This window comes from Balaenoptera acutorostrata, chromosome 16, assembly GCF_949987535.1.
Source record: "Balaenoptera acutorostrata chromosome 16, mBalAcu1.1, whole genome shotgun sequence".
Lineage (NCBI taxonomy): Eukaryota > Metazoa > Chordata > Mammalia > Artiodactyla > Balaenopteridae > Balaenoptera > Balaenoptera acutorostrata.
The window spans coordinates 65,420,272-65,438,731 of NC_080079.1; the positions used below are offsets into that span (position 1 = coordinate 65,420,272).

Below are 18,460 nucleotides of genomic sequence, written 5' to 3' on the forward strand. Positions count from 1 at the left end.
GAAGAAGTCTCACCTGCACCCAGTGTAGGCCCCTGAGAATAACAGCCAAGAATTGAGAATGGCATTTAAATAAACCTATCCTTAATAACCAGGTTTTCCCCCCAAAGATAGCCTACACCATCTGAAAGACCCTAAAATTCATAGACAAATTTCAATGTTTTTCTCACATAACTGCTCAGAATTGACAGGTAAAATTCAGTCTTCTGATAGTAGGCATTCACTTGTTGAATAAGTGAATGAGTGAAGGAATGATGCCTTTAGCCTGTTAGTTGTCTAAATCTAGCAAGATTTCTTTTTTTGAGATTTTTTTTCTTCTAGTTTTATTGAGCTATAATCGACATACAGCACTATATAAATTTAAAGTGTACAGGGGACTTCCCTGGTGGTCCAGTGGTTAGGACTCCGTGCTTCTACTGCTGGGGGACCCGGGTTTGATCCCTGGTCAGGATCGAAGGTGGTCTGGTCTCAGCGTGGCCAAAAAAACCCCAAAACATTGTTTGTAAAAAAAAAAAAAAAAAAAAAAAAAAAAAAAATTTTATGGTGTACAGCATAATGATTTGCTTTACGTACATCATGAAATGATAAGCACAATAAGTTTAGTGAACGTCCACCATCTCATACAGACACAAAAGGAAACAAGATTTTTTCCTTGTGATGAGAACTCTTAGGATGTACTCTCTTAACAACTTTCATATTCGACATGCAACAGTGTTATTAATGCCATTGCTTTCTGATGCCTATTCAGGTCCCACTAGCCAAAAGTTATGCATAGATTGTCATTTGCCTAGCAGTTAAAGCATTCAATACCCTGGGATATTTCTTACTCTTTTCCCTGAACAGTTGTTTAAATTATATACTTATTTAATATATAATTATTTAAATTATATACTTTAATTTTCACAGACTTTTGCCTGGTCTCTACCTAAATGGTTAGTTCTTTGTTTTTTTTTAATTTTTATTTTATATTGGAGTATAGTTGATTTACAATGTTGTATTAGTTTCAGGTGTTCAGCAAAGTGAATCAGTTATACATATACATATATCCACTCTTTTTTAGATTCTTTTCCCATATAGGCCGTTACAGAGTATTGAGTAGAGTTCCCTGTGCTATACAGTAGGTCCTTGTTGATTATTTTATATATAGTAGTGTATATATGTTAATCCCAAACTCCTAATTTATCCCCCCCTCCCACCTTTCCCCTTTGGTAACCATAATTTTGTTCTCAAAGTCTGTGAGTCTGTTTCTGTTTTGTAAATAAGTTCATTTGTATCATTTTTTCAGATTCCACATACAAGTGATAATACATGATATTTGTCTGACTTACTCCGCTTAGTATGGTAATCTCTAGGACGATCCATGTTGCTACAAATGGCATTATTTCATTCTTTTTAATGGCTGTGTGATTGTCCATTGTATATATGTAAATCTAGCAAGACTGAAAGAAAATGGCAAAGGACTCTTGTATCAAAAAACCCCACTTTTTATTAGCTCAGTATATACTCTTTGCCTCAATAATTAGTTTTAGGAGTGAGCAAAAGAACAAAAGTCTATTTAACATAACCCTATGGCTCTAGCCCAAATTCTATCATGCTGCCAACACTTCTAAGGGTTCTGGGCATATGTATTTCATGTAAGTTTTTGCAAAACTATCCCAGAATAAAGAACCAATTGTCTAGGTAAGGGAGAACTTCCATTACCTTTCAGTGACTCTACAGTAATAGGGATGAAAACAACAATGAAACAGCTTTGACAGAGTTCAAGCAGATGAAACAGTATTAAAGAACCCAGCATTGCCTGTTCATTGCAGCGCTATTTACAATAGCCAGGACATGGAAGCAACCTAAGGGTCCATCGACAGATGAATGGATAAAGAAGAGGTGGCACATATATACAATGGAGTATTACTCAGCCATAATAAGAAACGAAATTGAGTTATTTGTAGAGAGGTGGATGGATCTAGAGTCTGTCATACAGAGTGAAGTAAGGCAGAAAGAGGAAAACAAATACCGTATGCTAACACACATATATGGAATCTAAGGAGAAAAAAAAAAGGGTTCTGAAGAACCTAGGGGAAGCACAGGAATAAAGACACGGACGTAGAGAATGGACTTGAGGACACGGGGAGGGGGAAGGGTAAGCTGGGACGAAGTGAGAGAGTGGCATGGACATAGATACACTGCCAAATGTAAAACAGATAGCTAGTGGGAAGCAGCCACATAGCACAGGGAGATCAGCTCTGTGCTTGGTGACCACCTAGAGGGGTGGGATAGGGAGGGTGGGAGGGAGGGAGACGCAAGAGGGAGGGGATATGGGGATATATGTATACGTATAGCTGATTCGGTTTGTTATACAGTAGCAACTAACACAACAATGTAAAGCAATTATACTCCAATAAAGATGTTAAAAACAAAAAAAACCCCAGCATTGCCAAGACACCCAGTACGTTCCATGATAAGATAATAAAGACATGACATTGCCATGACTCTAGACTCACTCACCCAAAACCAATGTGCACTAAATAATAGAGAAGTCTATTTTTTCTTTGGATGGGAGACCTAGGCCAGCCACTGCAGCCACATTACTTTCCTAAAGTAACCTTCAGCATCCACTCTGCACCTTGCCCAACACAGAGCAGGCTATAGGGCAGCAGGTTTTTTTTTTTTTTTTAATTGGAATATAGTTGATTTACAATGTTATGTCTGCTGTACAGCAAAGTGACTCAATTAGACACATGTATACATTCTTTTTTATATTCTTTTCCATTATGGTTTATCCCTGGAGATTGGATACTGTTCCCTGTGCTATACATAAGGACCCTGTTGTTTAACCATTCTATTTTTTTTTTTAAGTCTTTATTGAATTTGTTACAATACTGCTTCTGTTTTATGTTTTGGTTGTTTTGGCCGCGAGGCATGTGGGATCTTGGCTCCCTGACCAGGGATCGAACACGCACCCCCTGCATTAGAAGGCGAACTCTAAACCACTGGACCACCAGGGAAGTCTCTAATCCATTCTAAATGTAATAGTTTGCATCTACTAACCCCAAACTCCCAGTCCTTCCCCCCTACCTGCCCTCCCTTGGCAACCACCACTCTGTTCTCTGTGAGTCTGTTTGTTTTGTAGATAGGTTCATTTGTGCCATATTTTCAATTCCAGATATAAGTGATATCATATGGTATTTGTCTTTCTCTTGCTGACTTACTGCACTTAGTGTAATAATCTCTGGTTGTATCCATGTTGCTGCAAATGGCATTATATCATTCTTTTTTATGGCTGAGTAGTATTCCATTGTATATATATATACACCACAACTTCTTTATCCATTCCTCTGTTGACAGACACTTAGGTTGCTTCCATGTCCTGGCTATTGTAAATACTGCTGCAATGGACATTAGGGTGTATGTATCTTTTCTTTCTTTTTTTTTTTTCATACACACACACTGTATTTTATTTTTACAAGAGATAAACTGACACCAAGCATTGTAAATGGATAACCACAACAAAAGCAACAATGATTGCAGTTACCAAACACGAAACACACTCATACTATGTCATAATATTGACATTCAGTCCAGTAATCCTCCACTGTAACAGCTCCTTTACTTTGCAGTGAAAACTGATTTGTATATTTTTTGCCTCTGAGTCCTTGTGGGATTTTTTTCTTTTTTATTCAAACAGAAAGTAACAAATTATAATCATCCTCATCAGTTCACTCAGTCCCATGTAATTTTTTTTTTATCTTGATCTTTTGTTAGCACTTTTATGACTTCATCAGTTTTACATTAGAGTTCTGAAAATGCTTATTCATTCAGTTCAGCAGTGTAGTCAGTTACCAGAAACCTGTACTTGTCAGAGTCTTTTCCATGAATTCCTTGAAGATGAAACCCTTTTATTTTTATAGGAACATTTTTGCAAAAGCATCAGAGTATACCCAGAACTGTCTGTAAATGACAAAAGACTTAAAAATGACCACAGTTAAAGATTTGATGAAAGTTCATAATAATGCAATTGACAAGGAAATTAGTTATTTCTGAGATATACATTTTAAAGTAATAACTAGAATTATGACTTATAACATTATACCAGAACATAAGATTTTTAGAAATTTCATGTAATGTCTGAAACATTTATATTAACATATTTCCATACAAATAACCCAAAGAAAGTTTAGTATTAGTTGTTTTGTTTGTTTTATACTGCAGGTTCTCATTAGCCATCAATTTTATACACATCAGTGTACACGTCAATCCCAATCGCCCAATTCAGCACACCACCATCCCCACCCTGCCACGGTTTTCCCCCCTTGGTGTCCATATGTTTGTTCTCTACATCTGTGTCTCAACTTCTGCCCTGCAAACTGGTTCATCTGTACCATTTTTCTAGGTTCCACATACATGCGTTAATATACGATATTTGTGTTTTTTTTTTTTTAAAGATTTTTTTGATGTGGACCATTTTTAAATTTATTTATTTATTTATTTATGGCTGTGTTGGGTCTTCGTTTCTGTGCGAGGGCTTTCTCTAGTTGTGGCAAGTGGGGGCCACTCTTCATCGCGGTGCACGGGCCTCTCACTGTCGCGGCCTCTCTTGTTGCAGAGCACAGGCTCCAGACGCGCAGGCTCAGTAATTGTGGCTCACGGGCTCAGTTGCTCCGCGGCATGTGGGATCTTCCCAGACCAGGGCTCGAACCCGTGTCCCCTGCATTGGCAGGCAGATTCTCAACCACTGCGCCACCAGGGAAGCCCACGATATTTGTTTTTCTCTTTGACTTACTTCACTCTGTATGACAGTCTCTAGGTCCATCCACATCTCAACAAATGACTCAATTTTGTTCCTTTTTATGGCTGAGTAATATTCCATTGTATATATGTACCACATCTTCTTTATCCATTCGTCTGTCGATGGGCATTTAGGTTGCTTCCATGGCCTGGCTATTATAAATACTGCTGCAATGAACATTGGGGTGCATGTGTCTTTTTGAATTACGGTTTTCTCTGGATGTATGCCCAGGAGTAGGATTGCTGGATCATATGGTAATTCGATTTTTAGTTTTCTGAGGAACCACCATACTGTTTTCTACAGTGGCTGCACCAACTTACATTCCCAACAACAGTGTAGGAGGGTTCCCTTTTCTCCACACCCTCTCCAGCATGTTATTTGTAGACTTTTTTTTTTTTTTGTAGACTTTTTAATGATGGCCATTCTGACTGGTGTGAGATAGTACCTGACTGTAGTTTTGATCTGCATTTCTCTAATAATTGGTGATGTCAAGCATCTTTTCATGTGCCTATTCGCCATCTGTAGTCTGTTTGGAGAAATGTCCATTTAGGCCTTCTGCCCATTTTTTGATTGGGACTTTTTTTTTGGTGGTGTTGTTGAGTTGTATGAGCTGTTTGTATATTTTGGAGATTAAGTAGGGCAGCAGTTCTTAAGGTGGGGGTCCAGGGGACCTCAGACTGGGGCAGGAAATCCCATGAAACTAGTTTCATAATAAGAAGACATTATTTTTTTCACTCACACTCTCATAAATGTACAGTGGAGTTTTCCAAAGGCTACATGACATGTTATATCACACCAGTTATGAGAATCAACCTGTTTCCTATTAAGCCAGACATTAAAGATGTTTGCAAAAATGTAAAATATGCCACTTCTTCTGGAAAATGTTTTTCGTAAAATTGTTTAAATCCAATGGATTTGTCATTAACATAAATTGTTAAAATTTCCTTAAATCCAATTTCAGATAGGATAAACATCGAGAGATATAACCTACATAAACAAAAGCTCTCTGGCATCCTCAATTTTAAGTGCAAAGGGGCCATGAAACCAAAAAGTTTGAGAACTACTAATCCAGAGAAGCAACAAAGTCTCGGAGGGCAGATGTCTCTAGGAAGCCGTGCTCAGGGAAAGCAGTTTGTGGAACAGGCTACATGAATATAGTGCAGGACGCAAAGCAGCCAGTGAGATTTTCTGCTGATAACTAAAGACAAAGTTTAAAAATATGAAAAGTCACTATAGATAGCAAATGGCAAATAGCAAATTATGTTGATGGTTATTAGGATAAAGACTGGTTTTAAGACTAATGCCTGTTACAGTTGAATTTTCTCTTGAACTCAAGTTGAATAACACAGTTGGGAAGAGGAAAAGCTATCAGCATTTAAGAGGCTGTGCCTTATAGACCATATTCTAGAGCTTAGCACAGTGACCAGCACAGAGAAAGAGATCAGTATTTGTTAAGCAAGCTAATGAACAACTTTAAAATGAAGTTATGGGGCTTCCCTGGTGGCGCAGTGGTTGAGAGCCTGCCTGCTAATGCAGGGGACACGGGTTCGAGCCGTGGTCTGGGAAGATCCCACATGCCGCGGAGTGGCTGGGCCCGTGAGCCACAATTACTGAGCCTGCGCGTCTGGAGCCTGTGCTCCGCAACGAGAGGCCGTGATAGTGAGAGGCCCGCGCACCGCGATGAAGAGTGGCCCCCGCTTGTCACAACTAGAGAAAGCCCTCGCACAGAAACGAAGACCCAACACAGCCATAAATAAATAAATAAATTAAAAAAAAAAAAATGAAGTTATGAGGTTGAATAAGGTTGAGAGCAAAATGGCTATATCAGGAAAGGCTCATAACAGGGGGACCTGTGCTAGAATCAGTTTTCAAGAGAGATGAAGAAATTGAGAGTAGCTGCAATGCAGAGCCGTCTCACTACCCCCAAGAAACTTCCCTCCCCTCTTTGCCTCCTCTTGATCCTCTTCACTTTCCTTTTAAAGTCTGATTAAAGGGGGGTGTTAGCAATCATCCCATCTCAAGCATCTTAATATCCTAAACTCAATATGACCTGAATAGAACTCTTAATTCTAACCCCACATCTCCCTCATAGAAATGTGCTTCTCCTGCATACTTCAACTTCATATGGTTCTTGATTCTTCTTTCCCCTTCATGCCTTCCACGTAATCCTCTGGCATGTCCTGTGATTCTACTCCCAAAGCACATACTGAACTTATCCACTTCTCTCCATCCCTACTTGATGACCCTGGTCCAAACCATTTGGATTAATCCTAATAGAACGTAGCTTGTCTCCATGTTTCCCCTTTGGTGCCTCTCCCTTCTCCCTACAATCTCTTCTCTCCTGAGGAGCCATGGTAGTTTCCTAAAAATGCCAATCAGAACATGTCACTCCCTTTTTAAAAAATCTACAAAGTTTTCCCACTATACCTAGAATAAAATCCTAACTCCTTACCCTCATCTACAAAGCCCTCTCCATCTGGACTCCCTACTCCTGCCCCACCCCATTCTACTCCCACCTCATCTGCTCCAGCCACACTGGCCTTTCCTATCTTCTAAAATGCAAAACTCCTTCCTAAACTGGAGCCAGCCTGAGGGCCTAGCATTCTCTGGAACACTCTACCTAAGAATCTTTACTTTGCTGCCCCTTTTTGGCCGTTTAGTTCTCGGCTCACTGTCACTTTCCACCTTTTCAGCGGCCTTTCAGGTCACCGTCGCACCACTTCCCGTTAAACGTCAACCTAGAATTCTGGTTCCTTAATAGCATTCATGAGTTGAAATCTTCTTATCTATTTACTTGCTCCGTGAGAATAGGATCTTGCTGATCTTGTTCATTATTGTATCCCCTATGCCTAGAAAACCGAGAACAGTGCCCGATCCACAGGAGACATTTAATAAATATGAAATATTGAGTGAATTACACACTGCTGTTATACTCAAAGATCTCTTTTTCCTGGCAAACTGATCTCAAAGGAAAAGCAAGGTATTTACCACACATACATACATGTTACAGAATCTTAGACTTGGCTTCGGAAAGCTTAGGACTAGGTCAACAAACAGAGCTATTCTCTGTATCAAATTTTACAACTGATCTTGATTTTTGCACTGGATAGCGACTTCATTTCAATTCTGCAACCACTTAAAATGACTAACATATACTAACAATGTTATTATGTGCATATCTTTTTTCAACAGTGCTTAAAGCTTAATAGATATACTAGGATCCTCTGAGAAACTGCAGTCAATAAAACTTTTCTGGAACATAGTAGTATTTCAAAAAGTATATTCAATGAATAAGATTTTAATGTGTTCTCTCTATACAATGTTACCAAAGAAATATTCTTCTCTGGCTTCAAATAAGGTAATACCCTTTGAAGTATCAAAAATAAACCAACTCTTACAAGAAGACAAAAGAATAAATGGAAGCTTTTATTAGTGAAGCAAGTCAATTTATTATATTTCCAACATGGCCTTCTTCCTCTATAATGAAACAAACTACAATACTTTACAACATAACTTAGTTTTTTAATATTTCAGAAGGGAAAGATTTCTTTGGGAATTTAGGAAAGCAAATATTTTGGGAAGAATAACTACAAGAAGTTATTTTTTCAACTTTAATACAGTAACAGCTTGCCCACCAGGTATATTACCCAGCATTTTTCCTTTTAACGAATCCATCGAGTATTAGCCAACAAAGAACCTACTTTTAGAAAATGAGGCAGAAAAGGTTTATATTTAAATAGGAAACGAGCAATCTAAATACCAATCACATGTCACTTTAACAAGGCAATTTATTTACATAATTAGGTATAAATTATTAATTATGTTGATGAAGGTCCTAGCAAAGACTCAATTGGTCTATCTCAAGTTCAAACAGCACTCATCTGGCTATGAAGGTAGACATCATAATGGAATTGGGCCTGTTTGAATAAGGGGAAAAAATATCTCTTCATTACTGCACACTTTCTGTCATTAAAAACAAGGATTATTAAGTCAGGGACATCTTGGTTCTGAACCTCTCCATTTTTGTTGGAAGAAGACTGACCATCTCTTTGCTAAGTTCTAGTTCAACTTCTATTTCCTGGGCAGCTTCAGGGTGCTTCTCACAGTAATCAACAATAAATTTGTAATGTTCCAATGATGTTGCCAAATTTTCTAGCTCTTTCTTGGGATCTGCAGTGATGATTTTGCCATAGAGACGGGCAACTCGAAACTTAGCTAACATGGCAGGGCGAAGAACATCTTCCCCTATATGCTCAGGAAATACTTTATTTGGGTCTCTCAGGGAGTCTAAGAAGAGCTGGTAGTACTTCAGTGCTGACTTATTAAGACTATTTATTTTTTTCACGATGTGTGAATCAGGATCCCTCAGCTTGTCAGCTATGGCAATCTTCAAATCCATCATATCATAATAAGCATGTGCAACTTCAAACTGAATCTGTCTGTTGACCAACAAATAATACTGTGGATTCAGGTCCACAATTAGGGGCTCTAGCATAGCTATTCTGCGTTTATGCATCTTGCACCGTCTCTCCATGTCAGTTTCAAAGAACGCAAGCACCTTAAACAGAGCACTGTGGTCCTGGACAACTTCAATATGGTCAGTGACATAACCATCAATCTGAAAGAACTCTTTTGCCTCAAAAACATAGTGCTGACCCATTAAGAAAAGCTCTCTGGCTTCTTCAAAATCTGAAGGTCTCAAATAGCTCACTTTCTCTTCCACTGCAGAGATGGCATCACACAGTTCGCCGGTTCCGAACTGCACAGCTTTTTTCCTAACACTTTCTTCCTCATCTAGTTCTTTCTTCCTTAAAGCTCTAAGTTCAGATTGTTTATCAAGATCAAGCTCCCCTATGTTGTCCTGAAAGAAAAAAATAAATTATGGTTGAGGACAGACACTGGTCTCCTGCTGTCAATACTACAGCAAACTTAAGAGTAAAGATAAGAAAACCCTCTTCCCAGCCTGGTTTAGGGAGGTGATATAATCACATCTTTTAAAACTTCTTTCTAATTATATTCCACTTATATTAAAAATGAAAGAAACTAGGAAAAAGTAAAACTGCTTATTACTTTCCTCTTTGGGGGAACTAACTCATTTATAGTTACTCTTTCAGGTAAGATAAATGCATATGAAAACTGTAAGAGCCGTGAAACATTATATACATCTAATACATTATTAGTAGTATTTTAACATTAGAGTAAGATTGAAATCTACATCCTAAAAATATTGTACAGAAATGCAATTAAGATTAACAACATGATGTTTTATGCTAAGTTATTTACTGAAATATATTACAAAGAAATGCTCTAGGTCTCTTAAAGATACTAAAATAAAGACAGAGTTAAATTACTCATAGTTAAAGTTATCTCCCCTACCTCCTGGGGTCCAAAAAAAAACTAAGATGGTTAAAAAAAAAAAAAAAAGACTAAGCTCATTCTCTTCTTCCTAGACAAGAAAATTAAACATCAGATCCCTCTGGACAGCCCCAAGGCCTTCTCTTCTTTTCATTTGAAGTTGTCTCTCTAGATCTGCATTGTTGGAAACAGTAGCCATTTGCTGCGTGTGGATGGCTATTGAGCATCTGAAATGTCCAAACTGAGATGTGATCAGTGTAAAATAATACATACCCAATTTCCAAGACTTAGTACAAAATTTAAAATAGCTCAACTCTTTAGTATTGATGACAAATAGAAATGATTATATCTTTTTATATTCTAGGCTAAGAAATATAAATTTCACCTGCTTTTTTCCTTTTCTAATGTAGCCACTAGAAAACTTAGAATACCAGCCACGTATGTAATTTTATTTCTATTGGACAGCACTGCTCTACACAGGTGACTCCATCCATACCCACCGCTGCAACTACCATCCATGGGAGGAGGACTCACAAATCTACAGGTAAGACCTGGACCTCTTCTCAAGCTCCAGACCCATAACTACAGCTCCCCACACAACATCTCCTTCTCTCAGAAGACTCAGACACCTCATCCTCAACAGGTCCACAAGGGAACTCTTACTCTTCAGCAAACACGTTCCTATTCTAGTCGTAGTTTAGTGAAGGACACTCCATCGATCTGGACAGCCAGCAGTGGAGGAATCATCCTTGAGATGTTCCTCTCCTCTCCCCTTTACCCCACACTTCCAATCCATCACCAAGTCCTTTACATTTTGCCCCCTAAATACCTCCTGAATGCATTCTTTTCCACCATCTCTTTTGCCACCATCCTACACCAAGCTCCCTTCACATCTCACCTCCACTGTTCCAATGGTCTTCTAATCTCCCCCATCCACTCTTGCTTTCCCTCAATTCATTCTCCATTCTGCTACCTAAGTGATCAGCCCAAAAACTCCATTCATTGAAGGCCCTGCTTGTTCTATCCCATTCTTTCTTTCTTTTTTTTAAAATTAATTAATTTATTTAGTTTCGGCTGCGTTGGGTCTTCGTTGCAGTGTGCGGGCTTCTCATTGCGGTGACTTCTCTTGTTGCCGAGCACGGGCTCTAGAGCGCAGGCTCAGTAGTTGTGGCGCACAGGATTAGTTGCTCCGCGGCATGTGGGATCTTCCCGGACCAGGGCTCGCACCCGTGTCCCCTGCATTGGCAGGCGGATTCTCAACCACTGCGCCAGCAGGGAGGTCCCTGTTCTATCCCCTTCTAACTCTATCGTATATCACATGTGCTCCAGCCTCACAGGCCTTTGTTCCATCCCTTCTAACACCATGCTCCCTATGCCATAGAACTTTTAAACGTGCGGCTTCAGCTCCTTGGAATGCTAGGCCTTCTCATTCCCAGAGCTTCCTTCAGATGTTACTTCCTCCTACTATGACTTCTCGTATCATGTGTCTCTCCTTTGTGGAACTTACTAAAATTACACTTTCATACGAAGTAAAAAAAAACCAAGTCTATTTTTGTTCATCATAGTACAATGACTACCATAGAGCTGGCAGAAATAACTTAAATTTGTATATGTTATTAAACTTGAATTAAAGAAGGCTTTTCAGGTAAACAGATGATCAAAGGATAAAGTTAAAGTAACAAAGCCAGATTAAGGAAAATCTGAGTAATTTAGTATCATGGCAACTATTTGAGTTTAAAGTAACCAGATGATAAACTCTAGTGCCCAGTCTGGAAAACATCAACTAAAGGAAGGGTAAGAGTTAAATCACACAGGGTGTTTTGCTTGACACAATTACTTCAAATGCAGGCCATAAGTCTCTAAATCTTGTTTACTTAATGTGCTTCCTGGCTGCTTGTTTACATGCTTTCTAGGGTGCTTTCTGAGCAGAAGAAAGCTGACAGATTTTCCTGGCAACTTCTCTAGACATAAAGCTCCCTAGTTTTTCTCCCTACTTCCTTTCTTTTCCAAACATGCCTCATCTTTACCCTCTACCTCTAAAGTGCTCTCATCTTTGAAAGACCCATGCTTCTGGGAGTTTGTGGCTTGTTTGGTTTTATTTTGTTTAGTAGTTTCACAAGGTTCTATATTTACTAAGACTGATTATACTTCAATGCATGTAAATAGAAAAGCAGCATAATAACTCCTTCAGGAAAGTCTCCAATGTATCTACACTTAGTATGGTGCATCCAAATGATTTATTTTCCTCTGTAGTGGTTAGGAACTAGAATCCATTAGGTATGGATCAGTAATAACAATACCAATGATGACAGTTAACTTATTGAGGACTTGGTTATGTCTCAGGCACTTTTCTGAGCCCTTTATGTATATTTAACTCTCACAGCAACACTATTAAGTACTATTATTACCCCCATCTTACTTGTGAGGAAACTGAGGCAAAGAGAAGTTAATTGCCATGAATACACAGCTACAAACTAGCAGGGCTGTTTCCAGATACATTTATACTTATACTTTTATCAAATATATATTTACTCTATAAAGTATGTAAAGATTAGTAAGACTTCCTGCCATCAAGTTGCTTATAGTCTAAAAAGAGGTAAAGGAATAAGATAAGAATATGAATAGGGATAACAGGGATAATACAAAGTCAAGTGACTTAGGTAGGGTTCTATGGAATTTACAGGAGGGAGAAGATATCTGTAGGGGATGAAGAATTATACATTCAATAATTTTTGAGAGGGGCTTCCCTGGTGGCGCAGTGGTTAAGAATCCGCCTGCCAATGCAGGAGACATGGGTTCAAGCCCTGGTCCGGGAAGATCCCACATGCCACAGAGCAACTAAGCCCGTGCACCACAACTGCTGAGCCTGCGCTCGGCAACAAGAGAAGTCACCGCAATGAGAAGCCCGTGCTCCCCACAACTAGAGAAAGCCCGTGTGCAGCAACGAAGACCCAACACAGCCAAAAATAAATTTAAAAAAATAATTTTTGAGAACCTGTTGTGTCTGGAGATTAGTATATGATACGAATATGATGAAGCCTCCCTCTCATGGAGCTTATGCTCTATCCAAAGGGAAGTCTTGAAGGAAGAGGTGTTATCTGAGATGGCCTCAATTGATGAGTAAGATTTGAAAAGGGTGAGATGGGGAGAACAAGAAACAAACATATATGAGAGCATTCTGCACGCCTTGAATAATACACAGGCAGTAAGTCCAATGAGCATACTCCCCATTTTAAGTTTTTACTTAACATCCTGCTATTTAAGAAAGAAAAGACCACTTTTGACTGTATTACCTGCATGGAAAGTTGGGCATTCTGCATGAGAGTCAAACAGTATTTGATCCAGCATCTTGCTATTTCCCCTTTTCTTTGGTGATAAAGCTCTGGCACATCTCCTTCAGCTTCAGTAGCTAAAATGATACATGATTTGTGTAAGTTAATGGTCACAATTGTAATTTTCATTGTGTACTGCTTTCTTTTTTGTATCACTTCCCCCCCCCCCATTATATAAGTAACAAGTCTTCACTGAAGCAGTGGGGAAAAAAAAATTCCTACCACCCAGAGGTACTCACTATTATTTGTATATTTCTTTCTACTTTTTTCTTATGTATTACCTATAGGTAAAAACTAAGGTCACCATGTATATTAAATTTTGAATACAGGCATACCTCAGAGATACTGCAGGATTGATTCCAGACCACTGCGATAAAGCAAGTCACACGAATTTTTTGTTTTCCATAGCATATAGAAGTTACGTTTGCACTATACTGTAGTCTATTAAGTGTGCAATAGCATCATGTCTTAAAAATGTACACATCTTAATTAAAAAATACTTTATTGCTAAAAAATGCTAACCATCATCTGAGGCTTCAGAGAGTCATAAACTTTTTTGCTGGTGGACAGTCCCGCCTCAGTGCTGCTGGCTGCTGACCGATCAGGGTGGTGGTTGCTGAAGGGTGGGGGGGCCGTGGCAATCTCCTAAAACAAGACAGCAGTGACGTGCGCTGCGCTGATGGACTCCTCCTTTCACGAACAATTTCTCTGTAGCGTGCAATGCTGTTTGACAGCATTTCACCCAACGCAGAACTTCTTTCAAAATTGGAGTCCATCCTCTCAAACCCTGCCGCTATTTCATCAAGTAAGTTTATGTACTGTTCTAACTCCTTTGTTGTCATTTCAAGAATCTTCACAGCATCTTCACCAGGAGTAGATTCCATCTCAAGAAACCATTCTCTTTGCTCATCCGTAAGAAGCAACTCCTCATCTGTCAAAATTTTATGAGATTGCAGCATTTCAGTCACAATCTTCAGGCTCGACTTTTAGTTCTCACGCTATTTCTACCGCATCTGCAGTTACTCCCTCCACTGAAGTCTTAAACCCCTCAAAATCATCCCTGAGGGCTGGAGTCAGCTTCTTCCAAACTCCTGTTAATGTTGATATTTTGACCTCTTCCCATGAATCATGAATGTTCTTAATGGCATCTAGAATAGTGAATCCTTTCCAGAAGATTTTCAATTTACTTTGCTCAGATCCATCAGAGGAATCACATCTATGGCAGTGATAGCCTTATGATTTTTTTCTTCAAACAGTAAGACTTGAAAGTCGAAATTACTCCTTGATCCATGGGCTGCAGAATGGATGCTGTATTAGCAAACATGAAAACAACATTAATCGCATTGTGTATCTCCGTCAGAGCTCTTGGATGACACAGGTACATTGTCAATGAGCAGTAATCTTTTGAAAGGAATTTTTTTTTTTGAACAGTAGGTCTCAACAGTGGGCTTAAAATATTCAGTAAACCATGTTGTAAACAGATGTGCTGTCATCCAGGTTTTGTTGTTCCGTTTACAAGGCACAGGTAGCATAACTAGCATAAGGCATAATTAGCACAATTCTCACGGGCCCGAGGATTCTCAGAATGTTAAATGAGCATCAGCTTCAAGTTAAAGTCACCAGCTGCACTAGCCCCTAACAAAAGAGTCAGCCTGTCCTTTGAAGCTTTGAAGCCAGGCACTGACTTCTCTCTAGCTATGAAAGTCCTAGATGGCATCTTCCAATAGAAGGCTGTTTCATCCACATTGAAAATCAGTTTAGTGTAGCCACCTTCATTAATGATCTTAGCTAGGTCTTCTGGATAATTTGCTGCTTCACCTTGCATTTTTACGTTATGGAGACAGCTTCTTTCCTTAAATCTCATGAACCAACCTCTGCTAGCTTCAAACTTCTCTTCTGCAGCTTTCTCACCTCTCTCAGCCTCCACAGAAATGAAGAAAGGTAGGGCCTTTCTCTGGATTAGGTTTTGGTTTAAGGGAATGTTGTGACTTGTTTAATCTTCTATCCAGACCACTAAAACTTTCTCCATATCAGCAATAAGGCTGTTTTGCTTTCTTATCATTCATGTGTTCACTGGAGTAGCACTTTCAATTTCCTTCAAGAACTTTTCCTTTGCATTCATAACTTGGCTAACTTGTGCAAGAGGGAGTATCTTTTGGCCTATTTTGACATGCCTTCTTCACTAAGCTTCATCATTCCTAGGTTTTGATGTAAAATGAGAGATTTGCAACTCTTCCTTTCACTTAGAGATCACTGTAGGGTTATGAACTGACCTAATTTCAATAGTGTTGTGTTCTCAGGAAACGGAGGCCGGAGGAGAGGAAGACATGGGGCGACAGCCAGCCAGTAGAGTAGTCAGAACACACATTTACCAATTAAGTTCACCATCTTATATGGACACAGTTAGTGGCACCCAAAAACAATTTCTTAGACCTTAGAACAGGTACATGTGGGTGATTAATACCATTATTAATCGAATTAGATTAATAAAAGTATTGTTCATACAGGTTTTTAGAATACTTTAGGATAAGAATTCTATAATTCATGTCTACTTGGATTCTTTTTTTTTTCTTTTCCATTATCGTTTATTACAGGATGTTGAATACAGTTACAATAGGACCTTGCTGTTTATCCATTCTGTATATAATAGATTGCATCTGCTAGTCCCAAACTCCCAATCCAACCCTCCCCAACACCATCCCCCCGGCAACCCCAAATCTATACACGGATTCTTAAGAGGTAGGTTGTTGAAAGCAGTTTCCTCTAATTGTTTAAGCATCTGCTTTTACCACCTTGCCTATGCTATGGTCTCTATAAATGAAGAAATAGTGTTGAACAAGGTGAAGGTTAGCATAGCTCCTAATCAATATGTCAAATTCCAATTTAGCAGAATCCAAATTGAAATGGATTTTTCATAAATTAAAAGCAGTCCTGAGTGGAAAGCATCCCCCAAAACAATGTTTGGAATGGTGGGGGTGATTTAATGGTCAAATATTCCATTTTGTAATGAGTCCCACGTCCAGTTTTACCAAAATACTGTTACATCTGTGGAAGGAATTTATTTTTGCAAAGAACAATTTTTAAATTTTTCATGGTTTAAATTATTTTGGTTTTCACTAGTATTTTAAAAAAAATCCTTCGTAACATTTTCAGTCATCATGTTAGATTTAATGCAGTATTGCCATTAACCTGTGTACTTTTCTCTGCCTTTATAATCTTCCTTTTTCCATCAACATGGGTGTGACACAAATGCCAAGTACAGCAGGCACTGCCCAGCTCTACAGGGAGAGAATCAAGATGCTCACCTCCCAAGCAACATGGAAGCACAACACTGATGTAAGTCACCAGTCAGTTGGATCGTCTCCTTCAGCTGAACATTCAGTTCCGTAGAAAAAGTGGTTTTTAATCCCAACAGTAAAACTTGGATTCTCTTATAAGGAAACAATGTATAGCTGATTCTCATTGGTCCTGGTAGTTATGTTCTATACAGTTGCTGTGAACAGTGAATTAGGGAATGCTAAAACATCACTCCTAGGGCAAATACAGGGTTACGTTCTGATGAGCTTCTGGTCACAATATTTTCATCAACTGATCAATATATAACCTTATTTTAATGTGTTTCTGTTTAAAGACACCTTATTTAATATATAATTGACTCAATTGACTCATTAACATTGACATTAACATTGAACTCAGGGCCAATAGCACTGTAGCTTGTGCCTAAATGAAGCTTATCTAGCACTGTATTTTCCCCAGAAGGCACATCCCAGCCTTCATGTGCTTAGGGACACTAGAGACCACCTCAGCACTACACTTGGGGACCATTTTAAACAATGAAATCACCAACAAAATCCAAAAAAAATGTGAAAAATGTGGCACTGAGTAATTTAGACCACAAAAAGGATACCTGTTTATAGTATGAGAGCTGAAACAAGAAGGTGGATCATTGCCTTGTTCAACCTCAGCTGGTAATGTGCACCTCAGGTGCCTCAAATCCTTTGCTGTCTGCAAATGACCACATGAGTGCCTTGAGTACTGTTTTTGGGGGTTATGAGTAAATTGTGTCAAGTAGGCAAATTCAAAAATATGGAATCTACAAATAATGAGGATTGACTGTATTTTGGAACCTGCACTTATATATGAAGTCCTTGATCTTTCCTTTTCAGAAGTAGCTTATGGATCTGGGTAATTGACTTCCTTAAGGTTTGGAAGCAAAAGTTACTGGATTGTATACCTTACTAAAATGTGCTCAGAGGTCCTGGTGGGCATATTACTGATTTTATTTATTTTTTTGAATGTTTATTTTATATTGGAGTATAGTTAGTTAACAAGGTTGTGTTAGTTTCAGGTGCACAGCAGAGTGATTCAGTTATACATAGGATATATTTATCCTTTTTCAAATTCTTTTCCCATTTAGGTTATTACAGATTTTTTTTTTTAAAGTCCATCCTATGACAAAGGCTTTACTGACAACTTTCCATACAGTTAGTCAAAAAATAAAAAAATACAGGGCTTCCCTGGTGGCTCAGTGGTTAAGAATCCACCTGCCAATGCAGGGGACATGGGTTCAAGCCCTGGTCCAGGAAGATCCCACATGCCGCGGAGCAACTAAGCCCGTGTGCCACAACTACTGAGCCTGCGCTGTAGAGCCTGCGAGCCACAACTGCTGAGCCTGCATGCCACAACTACTGAAGCCTGCACGCCTAGAGCCCGTGCTCCACAACAAGAGAAGCCACCGCAATGTGAAGCCCCCACTCACCGCAACTAGAGAAAGCCCTGCGTGCAACAACGGAGACCCAACGCAGCCAGAAACAATAAATAAATAAAATAAAATAATAAAATAAATAAATTTTAAAAAAATAAATAAATAAATAAATAAAAAAATACAAAACACAGCAGACAGCATCTCACACACTAGAAACCAATATGACAGGAGTCCCTTCTCAACACTGTAAAAAAAAACAAAACAAAACCAAAAAACCCAAAACTGAGA

At 38.8% G+C, this 18,460-nt stretch overlaps 1 protein-coding gene across 2 annotated transcripts in view; it reads right to left on the reverse strand.

Moving 5' to 3' along the window:
- Positions 1-8,187: 8,187 nt before the first annotated feature.
- KIFBP (kinesin family binding protein) overlaps positions 8,188-18,460 on the reverse strand; it is a 38,060-nt gene continuing 27,787 nt past the window's right edge. For both annotated transcript variants that reach the window (XM_007167774.2, XM_028162979.2), the window contains exons 6-7: positions 13,429-13,544; positions 8,188-9,641 (exon numbers count right to left, since the gene is read on the reverse strand). In XM_007167774.2, coding sequence (XP_007167836.1) covers positions 8,766-9,641; positions 13,429-13,544 — 992 coding nt within the window. In that variant the 3' untranslated portion in view covers positions 8,188-8,765. The remainder of the gene's footprint in view (positions 9,642-13,428; positions 13,545-18,460) is intronic.